This window comes from Amblyomma americanum, chromosome 7 (genome assembly GCF_052857255.1).
Source record: "Amblyomma americanum isolate KBUSLIRL-KWMA chromosome 7, ASM5285725v1, whole genome shotgun sequence".
NCBI lineage: Eukaryota > Metazoa > Arthropoda > Arachnida > Ixodida > Ixodidae > Amblyomma > Amblyomma americanum.
Window position 1 is genome coordinate 45,997,472 of NC_135503.1, and position 21,751 is coordinate 46,019,222.

Consider the following 21,751-nt stretch of genomic DNA (forward strand, 5'->3'; position numbering starts at 1 on the left):
CTGACAACATAGCTTTTATTAGCTAGGAAAGGAGGCCAACAACTACCTGCAACCAAACCTCGCTATTACAACAAACTTGCATCCAACAAAAAAAAAAAAAACTCCCAGGATAGTTACGACAGTGTAACGCGAGATTCAGCGATAGCTGTTTAGTTAAGTGTACTGGCATGCGGCTGTTCCCAACAGAGGCACCCATAGGCTTATGCGACCCAGGTTGACCGTGATATAATATAATGGAGTGCAGGTATTGCTACCACTAGCTGTTTTCATGAGCAAACTCCTGTGCGGCAAGGCTTTTTTCCACTTGGGTCACTGAGGCTAGGCTGTGCTGCCGTTCACTTCTAAATAGGGGTGCGTGAATATTCGAAATTTTGAAAATGAACTTAACATGTTTGTTGTTCGGTTCATATTCGATTTGAGAAATTTATATTAGACTATTTTCAGGTATCCAAAAATATCCGAACACTGCGCAGCCTTTCATATATCTGACCGTGGCAAAACCACAATACTGGGCAAATTATATTATGATCACGTCTTAAGTGTCGGGCAAACAGTGCAAAGGTATCCCCTTCGCTTTCTTATGCCATTTATCACATGGAATGATCACATAGGGACACTGATAGCCTGGGACCTCGTGCAAATTTCTGCAATTGGGCTTTCCCATATACCGTATTTACTCCCGTAGTTTGTGCACTTTTGTGATGGGCTGACTGTCCAGAAATAACATGAATGGCTCTGAAAGTCTGATCTTTGATTGTGCTTGTGCTTCTGAAGTTTCTCTGAAATACGACTTAGTGCAAGCTGACTGGATGGCATGTGACACTTAGCATTCTCGTACCTCATTGGCACTCGCCATGCTTTTGTGCTCCCATTTTGATGATGCTTGCCTGTCAAAATAGCGTCACCAGAAAGCTATGACCCAGTCATCATGTTCGGTAAAGAATTCACTTGACCAGGCACACTTGCTGGAATTCTTTAGGGCTGTGTCATGTATATCATTTGTGTATAAATTCCTGGCTTATTCAGAGTAAGCTTTGGTTTGAGTAAAAATGACATGTTTTGCAACCTTTGGACACTAATTCATAATCTGGCTAGGCTTAGTGTTCCCTTTTGGTACCTCATCATTGTCATAAGTCTGATATCACACTAAGACCAGCTGCACCTTCCCGTTTTAGGTGTCGTAGCACTTGCTGGGAGACCGTGTCATGCAGTGCTGCGGTGCCTGATCAGTCACTGTGTGCAGGTGCCAAGACAACGTCGGTGAACGTGCTTCCACTGTCGGCAGGCGGGCAGCTCAACTCAGTCACATCGCCAAGTGGAGTGAAGATGATAGTGGTTTCATCCGCAGGCCTGACAGGCCAGCAAGCATTCACACTTCTGACCACGGCAGCTGGCTCTCGTAAGCACCAACTTCTGTGCCACACTACTCCTTTTGTTGCTCAACTTGCTCATTTTGTTTGCATGAGGTTTTTCTTCCCTCATTTCTTATGAATTGCATGCTGAAAGCTTGCCCTGTTATGGATCACCTTGCCCTCTCACATTCGGCGGGAGTGGATCGCTCCAGTCTTGTGGATCACCTTGTTTTGCAGGGCCAGATTGCAAATTTGCCTGCTTTCTATGTCTCCCTATCACTGTTGTTTCATATTGTTCCACTATTGCTGCCGTGTTGTTCCATACTGTCTGTGTAGTCTATATCAATTAAATTTAGGCAACAGTTTGAGGGGCTCTGCACGCTCATTTTTATGTGTGTGTTTGACAGGAAGAGCCAAGACAGCAGCAATTTATTTCTCTGAATCTTTTTGAAAGCAGTGGGATTCCCTGATGAGAAAGATTGTGAGCCTCTTCTTTAGGATATCTTAATGTTGCTGTTTCCTTATACTTTTTGTATGAATGTCAATATTTGTTTTTGTCTTCTTTAGCCCCTTTTTTTTAGTTTATTCCCTCAGTTTATTCTCCTGTGTGTTTCTGGTTTTAGCTCTTTTTTTTTTCATGAATGCCTATGTTCCTAGACTTGCTTCTTGCATTGCATTTTGTGGTCCTGGTCACTCGGTGCCCTTTCTATGCCTTTCAAGACGCATTCATGCTGGGCATTGCTTGACCAGTTTTGGTTGATTTGTGATGGCCAGTTTCAGCTTGTTCAGGGCTTAAGGGGGGACACTGGTCTTAAAGCTATTTTCATTATTTCTATGCCAATAATAATGAAATTTAACTATATTGCCCAGTTTTTTGTGCTGATTTCAAATATGCCTTTCTTTTTTTTCTAAGCTAGTTATTACCCAAGTTACATCACATTAATTAGTCATTAATTAGAACCTCACTACAATGAAAATGGCTTGGCAAAAATTAATTTTTTAAACATGGCTACATAGCCTAATGAATAGAGAATGCAATGTTCAAGGCAGTTTTTCCATTTTATCCATGTGTGTAATTTAATGAAACATTGAACATCAACGTTCAAAATGTGCTTGTCAAGCATTCAAAAGTTTGCAAAATCATTAATTTTTGAAGCCTGATAGGGGAATTCTGTCTTGAACATTGCAACCCCTGCACCTTAAGCTTCCTTTAGCAAAAAAAATTACATCTCTATCTGCTCTAGATGCAGAGATATCATTGTCCCAAAACAGCCGGGTGGCAAGAATTTGCAAATTGAGAAAAATGAGAAAAACCCAAATGGGCCACAATTTATTGAATATTCATGATGATATCTGCATATTTATATTTCCTGGGGGCTAATAAGCACCAGGCATGTAGTCTGACTGCTGCTTGTGGGTAGAGTGCCGCTTTTGCAGTGCCCGTTGCACACTTGCAGAAGAGGCCCGTTTGCGCATAGACTCGGTTGTTCGTCGCCTATCCTTCTCAGCCATCCTCTTCCTGTTACTTAGGCCAAGGTTAATGTCCAGCTCGCTGAGTATTTGGGAAGACGCTTGAAGACTGCCTGCATTGAAACGGACAACAGCCTCTGCAACAGCGGCTTGAACCGCAAATAATGATGCATGGCGCTCCTTTGGTGCCAGTGACCATATTAGCGAGTGCAAACTCTCGATGTTTTGAGTTTTTCCTCGCTGGCAACGCTCCAGCAGCTTTCGGTCTGCCAAGCGCTGATATATTGGCAATAGTGCCTTGCACACATGCAGTGGCAAGCTATATCTGTGCTTCGGAGTGGGCTCTCCCTTTGCTGCGGCAGCATTTTGGCGGCACCATGAGCTTGGGCCCATTGGGCACAGGCTGTGATTTGACACATTATCATTTGATGTAACGTGGTGATACGTGGCCATCACTGCCTGCTGCATTGCTTCGACATCTCCGGTGTGAGACTTCAGAGCCCAGCTGTAGTATGCAGTCAACTTGTTCACAAGGTCGCCCATGAGCTTGCCTTTGCCACTGAGGCTCTCTGTTCCCTCGCCTTTGTGCTTAGCAATCACATTGCGCAGGGCCGTGCCCATGCGCTTTTGCACATGGTTTGTGCAGTCCTCTTTCTGCACTTTTATAAAACCATACACATCAGCCTCCTGCAGTGCCAGAAATGTGCGGCTATCTCCATCACACAAAACTGTCGTGTATCGAAGGCCATGTTTCTCTAATGACCTTTGAAACATGACAAGTGCAGCCTGCACTTCCATCTCGACAGATTTTTTTTCCGTGTTTTTCTGACACCTGTGGCTGCTCTTCCATGCCTCATACGATGGGTCACTTTCCGTAGGCCCGCGCTTGCACCCCGCACAGAAGTTGCTGAACACAACATAGTCTAGTACAAGTCCAGTGAACAGCCCAATCACTGCGGCCACACCGATGTGCGATGAATGACCCCGGGTCATCCACGAACCGTCGAACGAGACAGCGATATTTCCAGGGTTGTCCAAGTGCAACTCTGTGTAGAGCTCGCGAACGGAACGGGCGCTGTCCATCATCACTTTTTCGGCTGCGCGTGTTGTCGCGGGCGTCAGCTTGTTTTTCATGTAACCTTGCCAGATTTTACTGTGAAGCCCTCTATGGGAGATATTCATTACTGCAAAGACATCGTTCAGTGCGGTTTGCCGATTTCCCGTACTTTGCGTTGCCCGTGCAGCAAGAATATTAACAGTAAATGGACTTATTTTTTGGCTTCCTTGAGCGCGCGGCGAACTCCACGCAGATGAAATCTCGCCGCAGTTCACGCACAAGAGAGCGAGCCTCACGGCTAAACCGTATTCACGATCACCTTTAGAAACGTCCACGTTTCCACCACACACCTTGCACTTGACGGCACTCAGCAGTTCGGTGAAAGATTCCAGATTCACAACAGTGAACGCAGTATCGTGTACACTGCCGTTGGCGTCTCGAAGCGGGCGATCGTCGCAGTTGCCGATGAAATCCTGTTTCCTCTGCGTTGCTGAAGTCGAATCGAGAGCTTGTAGCTTTTCTTTAGCTTTCGCTTCAATTTCGAGCAATTCCGAACGCTGTAGCATCCCTGGTGTCGCAGCGTATGCGGCCGCTGTGCGTAGCTGTCGCCGAGCTCGTTAGGCTTACTTCGTCGTCCGCTAACGCCGCTTCACCGGCCGCTGGCTCTTGCGCATTATCGGTGCTTTCCGATGATGCAGGACGTGAAGGAAGGTTGTTGACTCGCTTATTTCTTTTCCTCTGACCGAACTTGTGCCGCGAGTGGAATTTAATCGGCGACATCGTTGTGCGTCGGTCTCGCTTCTTTCAACAAAATGGCGCCGGGGACGCGTCTGCCAGCGACCAGCAGCAAGCCTAGCAGACGAAGCATGCGAGAATCCGCCAATGGGAGGGCTCGTTTCAGTCACGTGCTCATATCAGCGAATCGGACCTCGCGCTTTTTTTGTTGTTTGTGCTTCATTTTCTCCGCGGCCATTCAGGGCATGCAAGCACAAGCGGCGGGAAATTGAAGCGCAGAAAGTCTTCTTTCAAACGAGACCAAGATGGCTGCGATCGGTGCGCTGAGACGAGCGTTCCGCGGAGTAGAAAATGCACCGTTTTTATCGTCTGCTCGTGCACAAAATCGAGTGACGCGGTGATTTACATTTCGTAATACGGCAAAAATATTGATTTCTGGGAGACAAAAATTTGTGAAACTGGAGATTAATAGTTGTAGATTCCGAAAATGCCAATTTCGAAAATTCGACTTTTTGGTCATTTTTTGGTCCCAAAGACCCGTGTCCCCCCTTAACAAGCATGCCCAATGAAACGAAACTGGTCGTATGACGTGCGTGATCTGCTGATGTGGATGTGTTTAGTGGCGGTGTGTGAGTATTGAAATTTTTGAATACGAATCGGATATCTATTCAGCAAGAAAAATGTTTCAGAAAAAAAAAGAAACAGGCAAATGTTGTTGGCCTTTTTTATTTATTTTTCAAATAGTGTATTGTCTTCGGAGCTGAAATAAAAACTAGACTGACTCAGCACCATATAGGAAACATGATGTGCTCCTAAATGTATACTACTTGATTAGACAGCATAACAGTATGCATCCTGTAATGTGGTCACGCAAAATGAGTAACAAAATGAAATCCGTGGTTTGACACGGCAGGCAACTGAAAATAACATGATGGCTAGTAAAACCTCATTCATTCGGATTTCAAGGAACTGGAAGAAATGCCCTGATTTATAAAATGCCTCACGCCCCCAAAAGGAAAAGCAACTTCTGCGAATGTGAAAATGCTGGGAAGCCTCGTGAGGAGACTCCATTTCACAAAGACCCGAGAAGTCCGTGATGACCGCGCAGTTTCGACGTGCTGGAAGAAGAGCACTGACTTAAGCGAGGGGAACACACACAATGGCAAGGCTTCTTTGAAAAGAAATAAGCCCGTCACATGGGCACTTTCAATCCTCATTGAACTCTATCTGCATCGAGATTTTAGAGCAATCTTGAAGCGTCCTGTGCTAAACGAGCATTTTCAATGCTCATTTAGAAGTTTCCCTCATATGTGTTAGGCGGCGTCAAATGTTCCGCTGACAGCCATAACATGGTGATGTACGGCAACACTATGCAGTCGGGGCAGCGGCCGCCAAATCCATCCGCAATGCCTCCGTAATTTCCGCAAACGCTTATTCACATATTCACATACTTCTAATGTTTAGGCATTTTTAAATGCAATAAAAAGCTCTCAAGCCGCTACGGTGGCTCAGTGGTTATGCTGACCCAAAAGGCGCAGGTTCGATCCCGGCTGTGGCGGTCTAATTTTGGAGTCAAAATTCTAGAGGCCCGTGTACTGTGCGATGTCAGTGCACTTTAAAGAACTCCAGGTGGTCGAAATTTTCGGAGTCTAACACCTTTCTAAAAAGCATTCAAGTACAAATGCTGGCTAGTTGGTTATCTGGAATGGCATCTTCGGTAAGCTTGCCTCTTCGGTAAGTTGCCCCGAAGCCAATGTAGTGCGCTGGGGCGCGCAGTAGTTGAGCCCTGTGTCTGCCAGTGCAATTTCTTGAAGATGAAATTCTGCACGAGTATGCACTGGTGCCATTTATTGTAGATGCTATAACGTATTACAGTGCACAACACGAGGGGCGACACAAAGAAAGTGGCACCGCAGTGCTTGTGAGCCCTCTGCTTGGCATCCATTGCATTTGGAGCTGTAGAATGTTGCAAAAGGCACTCAGCACGGGCATCGGTGCAACACCTGACAGATGGCATGGGACGTGTGTGTGCGTGCATGCTCTCTGCAGGGCCTGGCCTTACGCAGTTGACGAGCAGCAGTGCCCCGATCACCATCACAATGCCGGCCGGCCGGGGCCGGGGCGCAACGGCTGGCGGTGGCCAGATAGTGGCCCTGCCCGCCCAGGGGCTGCTGCCCAGCGGTGGTGCCATCACCATCCAGACCAAGCCAGGCGTGAGTCCCGCCCAGAAGGTGCTCACGATCGTGACCACCACTGGCTCCACCAGCAGGCCGGCTGCCCCACTTACCGTCGTCACGCAGGTACGTCAGCGCACCTTCCGGAGTACTTGCTGGAGCCACCACAGCAGCCAGCGCCGCTGGAAACTGGGAAGATTTGGGAAAGTGTGAAGCTTTGATGGAAAACACATCACTCCTTCGGTGCTTTGCTCGGCTTCAGACACTTTAGCTTCCCAAGTGTACAGTTAAAATGAACCTCTGTATAAAGAGTTCATGGGTTTTATGAAATTTTTCAGACCCCCAAAGCCATCCCTGTTGCAGCCCCTGTACTGGCAACTTTCATGTAAAGAAGGCGTTGCGGCGGTTGGTTTTGATGGAACGAATTCGCGGCGCTTATCACCGAGCTGTATCTTGTGTGGCTTTATTTAAAATTCAGCTAAACAATGCATGTCTAATCAATACTATATAAGATGGGACAAGGGTCTCAAATATTTTTTTATTTGTTGACACATCTTGCTGAGTTTTAGCATGCAGGTATATCATAGAGTGTTCATTTCTATTATGCATTTAGATTTCAAATAAAGTAAAACTTCGTTAATTCGAAGTCGGTTCATTCGAACTGACTTCCGGGTCCCGGCACAGCCCTGTGTATTTCAGTGGGGGAAAACTCCCGATAATTCGAACAAGTCGGCATCCGCTACGGTTAATTCGAACCAGGAGCCACTGGCTGACACCGCTCCTCATAGATAGTTGACCCATAGCGAGTAAAACACGCTACAAGTTTACAAGAGATGTAAAACAATGGAAAAGAAATAAAGCCGAGTGCACGAGGCTCACGGAGCCTGCGTTCCGGTGTATGTCATTGCAGGTTTTCGTTGCCGGAGCACTCGCCCGCGCCACTGATGCTTTGGCGCGAGCCATTCCAGGTTTTCGTTGTGCTTTGGTCGCTGGGTCATGATCATGTAGTGTAAACAATGTAGTATGGCGATTCGGGTGATGGCGGCTTTTGTTGGTGCCGCGAGCTACGTGGACAGCAGCATGGAGACGTTGGAGCCCGTGAGTGACGCCGATATAATTGAGGCTGCATGCACCCAGCAGGCATCGCAGGGCTCACGTGTCGTGAGAACAGCCAATAGTGATGAGTTCGACGGCGGCGACGAGACTATGCCACCGCCAAGCGCACGTGAAGTAGCGTCGTCGCTCGATGTTGCAGCACCCCACTTCTCTTTCAGTGAGAACTCTGATGTTGCGCAGGGGCTTTGGGCAAGCTACAGATGATGCTGATGGAGTCTGGGGAGAAGAAACGCTAGCAAATGCACTTGGACGATTACTTTTAATTTTGACAACCCGTCCCCGTACATAAACATGTTTTGGAGCATAAATAGCATCATATATTCCAGCACTAAAGCTCGCTGCTCACACGAATGCATTCCAGTACTTGTGCCTGGTGCATAACTGGCCGATCAATTTATTTAATTTTCCACTAGGACTGGATGAATTTAATTCTCAGAATATGCCCTCCACAAACGTGTAGTAGCGCCTAGCTCGCAATAACGAGTCTAAATGTGACTGTTTCAGGTTCTGCTCGCGTGGCGGGTTGCTATAACCGCTCATTATAGCGCCCATTCGATAATTCGAACAATTTTTCTGTCTCCTTTGAGTTCGAATTAACGAGCTTTTACTGTATCTCACCTTGAAGGTCAGATACAGGTCGGCATTATTGGAGCAAAAAGAAAAAAAAATGTTGGTTACTGTATTCACGTAGAAGCTGATAACCACATTATTCACTTAGATGTTCAAAACGTTTGAATATTGGCATAACCCTTGCTGCGAGCCATCCTGTTCTCCCTCTGCCCCAGTTAATGCTGGTGTGTCCAACCTCTTGCAGGCATTGAGTGGCAGCCTGCCAGCAGTTGGTGGCAAGGTAATGCTGATGGCTGCCGCCAGCCAGCCGGATGCAGCTGGTGGCGGAGTCACGTACACCACGCTGCCAGCTTCAGCTCTTGTTCAGGCCGCTGGTGAGTGTGCAGTGCACTGAAGAAGCTGCCATGGTTTGCACTGTGTTCTCGGTGAGCAGTAAAGTTGGAGAAGCTGTTGTCAGGTGCACCCTTGCAGTGTTCTGTTGTAGTGCAAGTGCAGTAAAATCTCAATACAAATGTCACAGGGTTGCGTAAAGTATTCATATCGTGAAGGTACAAAATGTGCGTTACTAAGCAGAAGAAATGTATTGATGAAAATCGGTTTGTGAAGAACGGAACTTATTTACAGCCACGTGGCCACCGCTCAGAGCTCACTGTGCGTAGTGCGCAACTGGTGATTGCAGTGTCTTTGGCAGTGTGCAAACCGCGTGTTGCCGCTCGGTGCTCGCGGCACTTGTCGCAGTTCCCACATCTTGAACACCCGAATTTCTGCATCTTTTACACCATGCACTTTAGCTGGGGATCTTGAGAATTCATATAATTTGTGGTTGTATCTTTGAGATTTTACTTTAGGTCGCATTGTTCACTACGATGCCCAAGCATAGTTGTTGGAGGGCTTGTGAAAACTCTATTCTTTAAGGGTGTGCGAATATTGAAATTTTCGAATACGAATCGAATACGAATATGAAGAAAAAGTGGCTTCGTATATCGAATCGAATATCTGTCCAGTACAAAAAAAAAATTCAGAAAATCATAAACAAGCAAATGAGTTGCCCTTATTTTTTTCAAAATAGTGTATGGTGTTTGCAGCTAAAATAAACAAAACTAGACTGCCTCAGTAACGTATAAAAAAACGTGCACAGAAATGTATATTATTGATGAGACAGCATAACAGCATCCAAAACCAAAACCAGTTGTTGGGCGAGTTGGTTATGGATCACCGGATAACAGTATCCAAACTAATGAGGCCATGCAAAACAAAATCCTTAAAATGACTAGACTGTTAACAAAAAATAGCATGATGACTAGTAAAACCTCATTCATTCAGAGTTCAAGGGACTGGAAGAAATGCCCACTTTATCCAAAGGCCTAGGTTTATAAACTTCCCCGCGCACCCGAAAAAAAAAAAAAAAACTGCCGAAGATGCAGTAAGGCCTTATGAGGCAGCTCCATCACGCTAACACCTGTAAGCCCTCGAGAGCCATCAGTTTTGGAGAACAACGCAAATGGAAGCAAGGGGCCCGGGAACACACACTGGCGTTGGAACGGCGAGACGGCTTCTGAAAAGGAAAAATAAATCACCTGCAGATCACCTGCGAAGTGAATGAGTACAAACTGCGCGAACAAGACGGGACGTCAGGCACACAAAACGACAGACAAAGCGCAGACTTCCAACTGATTTTATTTTCACTCGCTTCATTGTGAACCAACTAGCCCGCCAGAACGTACTTCATCACCTGTGACGCTCCAGTCGGCATCCAAAAGCCGCGCGGAGCTAGGGCTGAACTACCGGCCAATGCACAGGCCGACAGTTGCAGTTGCCGCGGGGCAGCGGCGAAGCTCAGAAACCGAAACTCTGCGGCCGGGCTTTTTTTTTTACCTAGCTACAGGGGCCTTTGGGTCGTTGCCATGCCTGCCGTTACACCCACTAAAGAGGTGCACAGGCTACAATGCACCATGCAATAGGTGGAGGGGTGGGGTTACAGGATCACTTGCCCTATTGTGACAACTCGACGCACCCCTTCAGGAGTCTCCTGCGAACTTCCTCAAGTAGGCTTTCCTGCATAGCGTAGTTCACAAAACGGGATGGCGAAGGTTACGCTCGGAGTGTTATTAAGGAGGCAGGACGCATGCTTCGGATTTGGGCATTAAATGTGTAACATGTTACGGAACGATTAGAAAAAGCGCGATTTCGCGTTGCGATTGTTCGAAGCGGGCGTCGGCCATCTTGTTCGCAGCATGGGTGATATGTGGGAAAGCCCACTTGCGGAATTTCGCATGAGGTCAAGCCTAGTGGCGTCGGAATGCGATCGGACCGCATGATGAACGACGGAAAAGGAAGGGAATAGGACCTCTGTATCGTTTTCCTGGAATTTTTAACTGGATCATTGGCTAATTTGCCCAGATATTGTGGCTTTGCCACGGTCGAATTTATGAAAGTCTGCGCAGTGTACGATCGCTGGCAAGTATTCGGGAATTTTCGAATATTCGGAAATTCTCGAATACGAATCGAATATCAAAGATATTCGATTCTTATTCGAAATTTCGAATATTCGCACACCCCTACTATTTTTACTTCATCTCTTCACGCTAGTTGTTGGAGAGCTTGTGAAAACTCTATTTTTAGTTCATCTCTTCGCACTACAGTCGAGCCCGGATATATTGAACCCAGGTATTTCGAATTGTTGGTTAAATCAAAACACATTTTGTCCCCCTCAAAATGCTATGTAAAATTATAAGAAAGTCGCGCAGTATATGGAGCTTCAGTTTCGCTGGTCATTCATTTATTTAGTGGCACGGGGTGCCCTTGCAAGGTGTGCTTTTCCTAACGTGCCTCTGGATCACATTTTGCACGCAGAGATGTGTCGTCTTCATGGCCCTGGTCACCTGTTGGCAGTGGTAGCGTTGTGAAACTGCGTGATGAGCTGTACGTGGTGTGTGTTTGAGGGTGGCCTTTGGTCTCTCGTACTCATTTTCCATGCCACAGTGCTGTGATATGGTGAAGCCTAATGGCGAGCTTCATTGGGAGTGCTTTGCTGCTGTTTAAGATGTTTAAGGAACCAACTGTGCCTTATTTCTAACAAACCATTATTTTATCTGTACTAGTGCACTGATAACAGGCTTACATAAATATAATAAGCAGTGGCTAATTCCAAACCACTGTTAGCTGTGGCTTGATGTGCAGCAAGTTAAGGCTATCAAATGCCGCCAAGAAATGGTCAGAGAATGTAATCTCTCTTCTGTTCTACACATAAGCTGATCTATTGGCGTTTGTTTTATATCGAAATACTTCGCGATCCCCTTCGAGTTCGATATATCCACGTTTGACTGTAGTAGGTGTACAGCAGAAGCATGGCTCACCTTAGCTTGGTTTATAAATGACAGCTCTACAGTTTACACTGGATTGTCCAACCTGGCACTTTTTTTGTAATGCAGGCTATACCACGTGTTTCAGGGAAGCCGTTCACTAATTTTTTAAAGTAGGGTATTTGAGGTAAAGAAAAGATTTTTGCATTATAGTAATACATGTTGGTGTACATAAGACAACTGTCGAATCATGTTAACTAGTCAAGTGATTAACTAAATTATAATAGTTAACGTTTTGACTACTACCAGTAGGCACCTGATTGCAATTAGCGACTTGTAGCCAGCCTTTATACTCAGTTTCATACATCAAGTGCAACAGTGTGAAAGGTATGGAAGTAGTTCACATGATAACATAAAGGGAGGCATGTTACTCCGCGCTTGTTTTGTGGCCGGGTGGTCTATGGTACGAGAAAGCGACAGTGTGTCGTCAGCACTGAGGGCACATTTAATCCAGCTCATGACAAATTTTATCATGTAATAAGCTTGCAGGCAAAGCATTTATTATTTTTAGCTCACCACATCCTTAGGAACGCACTACCATTTGATCTCGGGTGTAGGCAGCGCAAACAAGAACGCCAGCTTTGACAGCGTTGCACCTAATGCAAGAATCGGAGCATAGTACAGTCGACGACCGAAAATTCGGACTCCTGATTTTTCGGACATGCTTGATTATTCGGACTTCATTTACGGCACCGCGACGTGGCCCATAGAGCCAATGTGTAAGAGCGCCTAAAGTTTCGGACGCACGGCAACTGACTGCTCGATTTTTAGGACCTCGTTTGCACTCGCCACCAGTACCCAAGCCACCATATAATGCGTACAGTGGGACGTCATTCATTCAAACTGCAGGAGAGATCGAAAACTTGATCAATGAAAACAAAAATCAAACTTGATGGGAGCCTCTTAACTTGCGATGCTCAAATTCCGCGCGGGTTGGCACATTGCGCCCGCGTGGTTGAATGTGTTCCGCCGCACAAACTTGAACAGTAGTCAGAGTTCGCGGAACTCATCTGTGCCGAGTCTTCCGTCCTGAATAGGGAAAGAGGCAGCAGCAAAGCGTATAAGAGGTGTGTGGCTTCATGGAGACGGCGAGCGCGGGAGGAAATGGTGGTGCATTTCAAAGTGAGGTCAGTGTACTCTTGGCAAACCGCACCGAAACCCCGACTTTTCGATTGCAAAACCGTAAACAACTGGCGTTTTGATGACAGGCAAGACGCCTCTCATTATACGCAAGCCACCACAAAGTGATATCGCCGGATACGATGCCTTTTGGCTCTAGTTGCTAGTCCTAATGACGAAGGCCAACGCCGAAGGAGCGCTTGCTTCGGCTGTTTCTCGGTCCTTATTGTTTCGCCATCATCGCGGTCTCGTTCCGGGCCCATCATACTGCGGGCGCAGTGCAGTTCCCGCAGCGGCGTGTTCGCTTTTCCGTTTAGACTTCGTCCCAACCCGTGCCTTCATCGGTGACATGCCGAGGGCAGCACAGCCAGGCCGAGCTCGTGAAAGCAGCCGCCGCCCGTCGACCGTGCACATGTCGCGTGGCAAAATTTAGTCATGAGGAGCTTTAGAATATGTGCAATACAACTGACGCCTTCCTCCGGCGTATCGATAATAAGTCTTGATTTTTTCGGTGAAATTATTTGGTTTTCCGGACTGCCTGGTTTTTCGGTCGTTTTCACGGTCCCAAGAGAGTCTGAAAAATCGGTCATTGACTGTAATAGCCATATCAGTTTTTAGAATTTCAAAAACGTGATTACCATTGGTGCTGTGGCTTGATAAAATTTGGCTATTTCGACTAGTTATGTACACTGGAGTGGTTGCTTTGCCTACATGCTTTTCGAAAGCGCACTTATTTTGTCATGATATAGCCAAAATTAGTTGAGCCACAGTGGCAAGGGTAATCGTGTTTTAGAAATTCTAGATAACTGATATGGCTATTACTAACTGCCAGTTACAAATCCCTAATTGCAACCAGGTGTCTATAGGTAATAGTTAATTGTTGAAAACTATTAGAATTTAGGTAATCACTTTACTATTTTAGCATGATTCGTCTGTTTTTTGACATCCGTGAACACTGATATTGCTATCCTGCAAAAAGTTTCTCCTTACCTCAAAAACCCTATTTTTAAAAATGAATGGTTTTATTCCCTGAGATCACGTGGTTAGTGCGTGTCTGTGGCAAGCAATAACAGTGTGGTGTTTGCCAAGCCTTTGTTGTCATGGCAGTTGTGTTCATTGCATTCTGGTTTTCAGCAGCCCAGCCAGCAGCTGTGGACGCGGTGCTTGATGAAAGTGACCTTCAGGTGAGGCACTCAAGAGTATTCCAAAACATAGGAATAGACTTGCAATATGTAGGTTTGAGAGTGAAACCTCTACTATTTGAGCTACAACTAGAGTTTCACCTGCCTTTGTGTGTTTGACCTTGAAGCCCAACCAAGGTCAAACCAAGCGCATACCTGCAAGGCTAACAATGGACTACCATATATACTCCTGTAAGGGCCGCACCCCAACATTGGAATGGAAATTTTGAAAAAAAAAAAAAGTTATTTTCTCAGTCAAGCGTGAAAATTCATGCACCAGCAAAATTTAAATTTCGCACGCCTCTACTAGATGGCGCCAGCTGCTTTCAATCCCCTATCATCATCAGTGCTTTGAGATGACGTGAGGACGCGGTCTTGTTCTTGCAGCCGTTGCGCTCCGGGAGCCATTTTTTCTTTGTGTAGTGCTGTGGTCGTGGGCAGTGTGTTGGTGCGTTGTGGTTACTATGTGCAGCGTTGTTCAGTGGATCACGGCCTGTGTTTACCACTTGGTGGCGATGGGCAGAGATTTGATTTTGTACACTGTGGCCGCCCTTACACGAGTATATACGGTATGTGTCTTGCTGCACATAGCCATGATATGCCTGTATGGCATGGTCATAGCTGATGACCAGCAACCATGTGACCGATGACCAGTGGTCATTTGACCTTTGGATCTGATATTCACATCGTCTGATGTGATGTCATGCAATGACGTCACACCATTCTTTATTATAAATACCGCTGGCTTTGCTTTCACTCGTCTACTAGGTTCAGCCGGGTAAACCTCAGCCAAATTTTTCTGGCTATGAGGGGTAAAAGTGGTCTGGTACCTTTTTTTATGAATATAGTCAAACCTCATTAAGGGGGGATGAGGGTCTTGAAAACTTTTTTTTTATTTATTAACATATCTTCCTGAAAATTGGCATGCAGATATATCTTTGAATGCTAATCCCAAATATATATTCAGATTTTATATATCTCATCTAGAAATGAAGATATGGCAAAATAATTTATGCCACTTAGGTCTTTTCTTACGGGCCATTATGGTGGTTTCTTAATTAAAAAAACTAGTTTTAAAGTAATGCTGTCATTCTTAAGGGCCCATTGCACATCCTAAAGCTAAAGAAATTTTTAAAAAGTCATCACATAGGTCATGAATGAATAACAAAGTAGGAAAGAAAAAAACAATGTGGGAGTAATTAGCTTAGATCTGACCTAATTGCTAGTCTATTGGGTTTAATGAAAATTGGAAAGCTTTAGGATGTAGCTGAGGTGTTGCTGAAAAAAATGATACCTACTTCAATAAAATCAGTCGATGCAAACATTATGAAAAGTTCCGTAAGGCAAAGGCATTTGATCGAAAAAGCAAAGCTGAGAAAATTGCATTCAAAGTTTTGCTTACTCTGCCATTTTTGTTTACTGATCATATGGAAAAATTTAATGCTTTAGCATGCCGCCCAGTCATTGCTGAACACAATAACACCAAATTTACAGAAATCTGTTCATGTAAAGATTATGAAAACCTCTGTATTGCATTGGCACTTGACAAAAAAAAAGCTCCGAAAATCACTTGCTATTTTCTTTGAATCTGCCACACATTCACAAAAGTCCTGGGCAGTAGTCCTGGGTGCTGTCAGGCTTGTGCTTCTTGGCCATCCTCTTCTTCACCTTTTCGGCATTGGTGTGACCCTTATCAGACCTGCACAGCCTCTGTTTATCTTTTTCAAGGCTCCTACCAATGAGGCAGCTCCCAGGCCTGTAACCAAGCTGTGCTGCAACAGCTCTGCTGGTTGTTGCCATTCCTTGGTTGAAGCGAGAAACTGCTTCTTGCGAGGTTAAAAACAGGACAGTGAGGAGTGTCTAATGCGAATGTTCAAATGTTCAAGCTTCAGCTTAGAGCGCACAACGTCTTGGCGCTCTGCCAAGTTCGCCGAGCGCCACCCCCCCCCCCCCCCAGCTCTCCTCAAAATATATATATATTAAAAAAAAAAACAAATGACGTTATCAGCGGCGGCAGCGGCTTGGCGCGCTGCCAAGGTCCGCGCTGCGCGTGCTTGTCGAAGCGTTGAGCACGGGAGCTCGGTTCAGCCGCGTCCGTCGGCACAAAGCGGCGTGCGCAAACGCCGAAGTCGACGTTAGGCTTAGGTCAGCCGGCTCGGCCGCTTCCGACGACACGGAATTCGAAGCGGCTTGCAGCGTATCAAAAGTCGATATTTTCCACGGGCTTAGTCCAGGCACATCCACCGGCACTGCAGAGACTTGCGGTAACGCCGAAGTTGACGGCGATCGGCATTGTCTAGCCGCGTCCACCGGCGATGCTGGCGTCAACAGGGTTTGTTCAGCCGCGTCCACCGGCGAAGCTGTTGTTGGCGAGCTCAGTCCAGCCGCATCCACCGAGGGTACAGCAGCTTGCGGCATCACCGAAGCTGCTGTTCTCGACGATGCAGCGCTCTACTTATTCCATGCGCGTCTCTTTTTGCCGACTGTTTTTCGCGTGCTTGCTTTCAAGCGCGCGTCTCGGGCCATCGTGACACACGGAACAAAGACACCAGGCAGGCAAATACACGCAAAAGCACGAAATTCGGGGCTAAAAGAAGCGATTCAATAGCCAAAATGTCTACAATAACGATAAGGAAAACGGCAGAACGAAAAATACTAGGAAACAAAGAGGAGCGCGAAAAATGACGGGCGTGCAGGCGAAAGCAGACGACGGGAAGGAGCCGAACAACGCGGCCGCGGGGGGCAAAGCATGCGTCACGGCCAATCAGAGGGCTGCGCCTCGAGGAGCGCCCGTTTTACCCAATCGGCGGCCGTCTCGCGACGCTTTCCCCCCTTGCGAACGGGTGCTGATAGCTCCGCTGTGCGAGGGTCTACAGCTTGCCGAGAGGCGCCAAATTGGAGAGCGGGAAACCAGCTTTCAAACGAGACCAAGATGGCGCCGATCGGTTCGCGTCGCGCGGAGCTACGGCAGCTTGAAAATGGGGCAAACCTTCGCGCTTGGCGTTCAATTTCGGCTCACCGACGTTTCTAAATTGCCGTTTTTTTCATACTTTGAGTTGGAATTCAGCTAAAATATTTTGTAGAGGCATAGTTGGGACATTAAAGACTTCAAAATCGCAATTTTTGAAAATTGCCATTTTTGACCATTTTTCGCGATTTCAAGACCCGCGTCCCCCCTTAATTTGGCCCTGTGAATTCGGATTATTTGGCATACCTGCTCCCTCCCGTAAAAAAATGTGCATAAGTCAATGGCACCACACACTCGTTAATTCGGAGTTAAATCATGTACGCATCGGTTAATTCGTACTGAAGGTATGCTAGGAACGGTGCTAGAGTCAGTTTTCGAGACATGCATCGCTGCTGTTATCATACGGAAACCAGTGCAGGGCTGGAAACCACCCCCATTCTGAAACTGAAAACGTACACGAGGGACAGTGCTGCTACAGTAAAACCTTTTATTTGGTCCCCTGTTAATTCGGAAATTTGGACTGCTGCTGGAGCCCTGCCAAACGCCCATGCAAATCTATGGTGTCAGAAGCTCGTTTATTTGGGCATCACATGGCTCACATCTGTTAATTCGGACGGGCCCCCAAAGGGGTGACGTGTCGAGATACAACCTGCTTGACAGGCGATAGGCCAATTATTCCTCCACAGGCCTGAATTGCATGTTGCATTTTCTCCTGCACCCCTCTGATCTGCGCACAAAAGCAGGCAGATTGACAGTCTGCAGGTTTTTGTCGATAGGCAGAGAGAGTCCGCTGCGTAGTTTCATTTTTGGAGCTTCGTTGCCAGCCCGCAGCGATGGCATCTTTCGGCTGTGCATATCGGGTAGCCAGCCAAGCCGCACACCATTTGGTACGACTATTTCTTTTTTGCTGGTTTCTTTTTGTTTGTTTATCGAAGGCGTATTGCTGCTCCCATGCTGATGCATGCTTCCCTCGCTTCCATCTGCTGGTTTTTCTGGTCTTCCAGCACGCCGTAACTCCGCACACATCACGTGTTGTTCGCCATTTGTGCGGTGAAGCCTCCTCACATGTGACGCGACACGTGAAGGAGCTGCAGAGAACCTTACCATTGTGAAGCACTTGTGCTTCCACCACTTTCAGTAGTGTGCATGAATTAAAACATGGAACTGTGAAAAATCGCTTGAAAAAGCGAAAACAATTGGCCAGGCTCCCGCAAAATCAATCACTTGCACGAAAACGGTTTTTGGCGTTTTTAGGTTGGGCCATTCGATGATTCGGCATTTGGATAATTCGGGCATTTTTTTCCACTCCCTTGAAGTCTGAATTAATGAGGTTTTACTGTATCTCTCTCATGTGTTCTGTTAAGCTGTTACTGCAGATGCCTATCTTGTGCAAAGACCCTAAATGCTGCTCTGGTTTTTACAGGGTGTGCCAATGGAGACCGATGCTGACAGCACAACAGACCCTGCAGCCATGCAGTCTGCTCAGGCTCTGCTTGACACTATGGTACCAGTGAAGATCACAGCAGAGGGCGTGTGTGACGATGGAGTGCAGTCTGCTCAGCAGGCTTGTACAGATGGTGTTCATTGTGGCACCCCTGAGCCATGCACAGATGGCATCCACTGTGGCACACCGGAGCCATGCACTGACGGCATCCACTGTGGCACACCGGAACCATGCACAGATGGCATCCACTGCGGCACTCCTGAGCCATGCACAGACGGGATCCACTGTGGTACGCCTGAGCCGTGCGCAGACGGCATCCACTGTGGTACACCAGAGCCATGTACAGACGGCATCCACTGTGGTACACCAGAGCCATGTACAGACGGCATCCACTGTGGTACACCAGAGCCATGTGCAGACGGCATCCACTGTGGTACACCAGAGCCGTGCACAGACGGCATCCACTGTGGTACACCAGAGCCATGTACAGATGGCATCCACTGTGGTACACCAGAACCCTGTGCTGATGGAATTCATTGCGGTACTCCTGAGCCCTGTATGGATGGCATCCACTGTGGCACACCTGAACCCTGTACAGACGGCATCCATTGTGGCACGCCGAAGCCGTGTGCTGACGGCATTCACTGTGGTACACCTGAACCCTGTACAGATGGCATCCACTGCGGTACACCTGAACCCTGCACAGATGGCATCCACTGCGGTACACCTGAACCCTGCACAGATGGCATCCACTGCGGTACACCTGAACCCTGCACAGATGGTGTACATTGTGGTACGCCCAAGCCCTGCACAGACGGCATCCATTGTGGCACGCCTGAGCCCTGCACAGATGGTGTACATTGTGGTACGCCCAAGCACTGCACAGACGGCATTCATTGTGGAACCCCGGAGCCCGATGCAGACTGTGAGATGCCCGAGCAGTTCCGCTGTGGCAGCCCGGAGCCCGATGCAGATTACGAGATGCCCGAGCAGTTCCGCTGTGGCAGTCCAGAGCCCCCCTGCCGAGTGTCTCCAGTGCTACAGAACAAGTCCCTCCTACGGCCTGTTCCAAGGCGCATGGGTGTGTGTGTGGTGGCCTGTTCAGATCAGGGCGAAGGGAGTGGTGAGGCCAATGGCAACGGGCAACCTCCACCAAGCGAGAACTCTGCGCCTCCCGACAGTGGGGGTGGGGGAGAAGAGCCACCTGGCCAGGGTGACAATGGAGAGCAACCACCAGCCCCACCTCCACCACCAGCGCCCGGTGGTGGTGGAGGGGGTGACGAGCCGCCGGAGGAAGACCAGAATTCGGGTACCCCAACAGATGCCCCAGCGGACACACCTGAGCAGGAGGAAGAGAAAAAAGGTGAGGGTTCTGCCTATGGCACGTGTGCACTCATGGTATTATGAATTTAGGCTGTATTTCTAGGGAATATCTTCTGGGGGACCCTCTACCTCTTGCATCATGTGGGATGTAGCGTTTCCTGTACAGGGGGACATTTAATGATACAGTAGAATTTTGATGATACAAATTCCTTGGGAGCACACAAAATACTTGTATCATCCAAAATTTGTATGATTCAAAACAAGCTATCTTGAATATGAATTAGAAGAAAACACTCTTATTTTATTTGTGAGATTATTTGCGGCCAAAAAGTTATATTGCTGGTTGGGACGACATTTTTCTCTCGATATCGCCAAGCAAAATAGTGCATTCCTCACAACTACATTCTGCTTGCTCCCCAACAATGGTGCAGAACATGTTGGATGCTAGGCCTAGCTCTTCTGCTAAGTCTGCGCGTTTTTTGGGTCGCCGTCGACTTTTTTCAGGGTTTCCAGCTTATCCTTTAAATTAAAGGGCCTTTCTAACCATGTGTGGACGAGACATGCACCATGCCGGAAACCATTGTGTGAGCATTTGCTGCACCACCACCAGCCACTTGTGTAGAGCGCCGAAGCCTGCCACCTATCATTGGAGTGAGAACCGTTTGCTTGGTGCAAGGGAGTTCAATATGTCCGTTTGTTTTTGGCTCTTATTCTTGACCGAAACTCGTTTGGGCTTTTCTTCCCCCAGACCCTTCTGAACGACATCATCATCATTGGACACGGGCTGGCAAATCGCCTTGGGGTTTGCATGTTCATATGATCTGCTGCAGCCTGAGAAATTCGAACTCGAACCGTAACACATCATCTCGAACTGTAATACATGCGTATAACACTATCTGCATGGGACATCAGAAAAATTAGGTCAGTCATGATCGTATCATTGAGGTTGTACTGTATGACCATGTTTTTCAAGGCCATGTTTGTATGCGACTTGCTCAGCATTTGACTGCGACTGTGTCTAATTTCAGCCCCCAGTCTTGTGGTGGAACACCCTCCTAGGTGTTTTATGCACATTGAGGTTGTAATGCAAGCACCGTTCTCGTGGGAAAGGCCAGCGCTGAATGTGTGCGTGTTGGTGGGGAGTGTTATGGATAGTAATATCAAAAATACATGTCTGGTACACAGCTATGAGCCCCTGCAGTGCATAGGTCATGGCTGAGTTTGACAGTGTCTGGAGGGTGCAGTGCTTTGTCGGAGCTGGGGCTTGAGGAGTGCTCTTCCTCGCCTGATGTCTTCATGTGATGCGAGCCATGCTGGCCACAAGGCAGATGTCTTCTTTCATGAGTTTGAGCTAGAGCGAAGGGGCTTGCCTTGTGCCCTGTTTCACTAAGATTCCTCCAGCAACTGTCAGGCTTCATGCTTCACTTTGACAATGGTTCCACATCGTTCCTGTTATCCTTTTTGTTTGTTCATCAAAGGCTCTACGACATGTGGCAGCTGTGTTGTAGGAATCTGTGTGGCCAGTGGCGGCCTTCCCCTGAAAATGTAAAAAGAATGCACACTCCATTGGGGTGTGTATGTATGTACATCTGCCCGAGTTTATACTCATACAGTTCAAAACTCAACGAGTTCAAAACCATCTGAAACAACCCGTAGAGCTGGTAAGTAGTTGTGCATGGAGTAATGTTCCTGGCTGCATTTTTTTCTAAAGTTGTGAAAAATGAAAGCGTGAACTAGTAGGCTGATTTTGCATCCCAAAGCAAAATTGTGGCATGTCACTATGGAAGGCTTTGAATAACTGGAGGTTGCATAATGTGCACCAGTACTTCTGGATGCATTTGGTTCTTTGCCAGCGGTGCTGTGACAGCAGAAGAAAAAAA

At 47.2% G+C, this 21,751-nt stretch overlaps 1 protein-coding gene across 8 annotated transcripts in view; it reads left to right on the plus strand.

The window, feature by feature from the left end:
- The window catches only part of Hcf (Host cell factor), a 67,321-nt gene that overhangs the window by 37,885 nt on the left and 7,685 nt on the right, over window positions 1–21,751 (plus strand). For 4 of the 8 annotated variants that reach the window (XM_077632026.1, XM_077632027.1, XM_077632030.1 and 1 more), the window contains 5 exons: window positions 1,244–1,399; window positions 6,664–6,914; window positions 8,719–8,848; window positions 14,090–14,139; window positions 18,528–19,911. In XM_077632026.1, the coding sequence (XP_077488152.1) occupies window positions 1,244–1,399; window positions 6,664–6,914; window positions 8,719–8,848; window positions 14,090–14,139; window positions 18,528–19,911 (1,971 nt within the window). The remainder of the gene's footprint in view (window positions 1–1,243; window positions 1,400–6,663; window positions 6,915–8,718; window positions 8,849–14,089; window positions 14,140–18,527; window positions 19,912–21,751) is intronic. The other 4 variants (XM_077632028.1, XM_077632029.1, XM_077632032.1 and 1 more) reach the window with 1 other exon arrangement.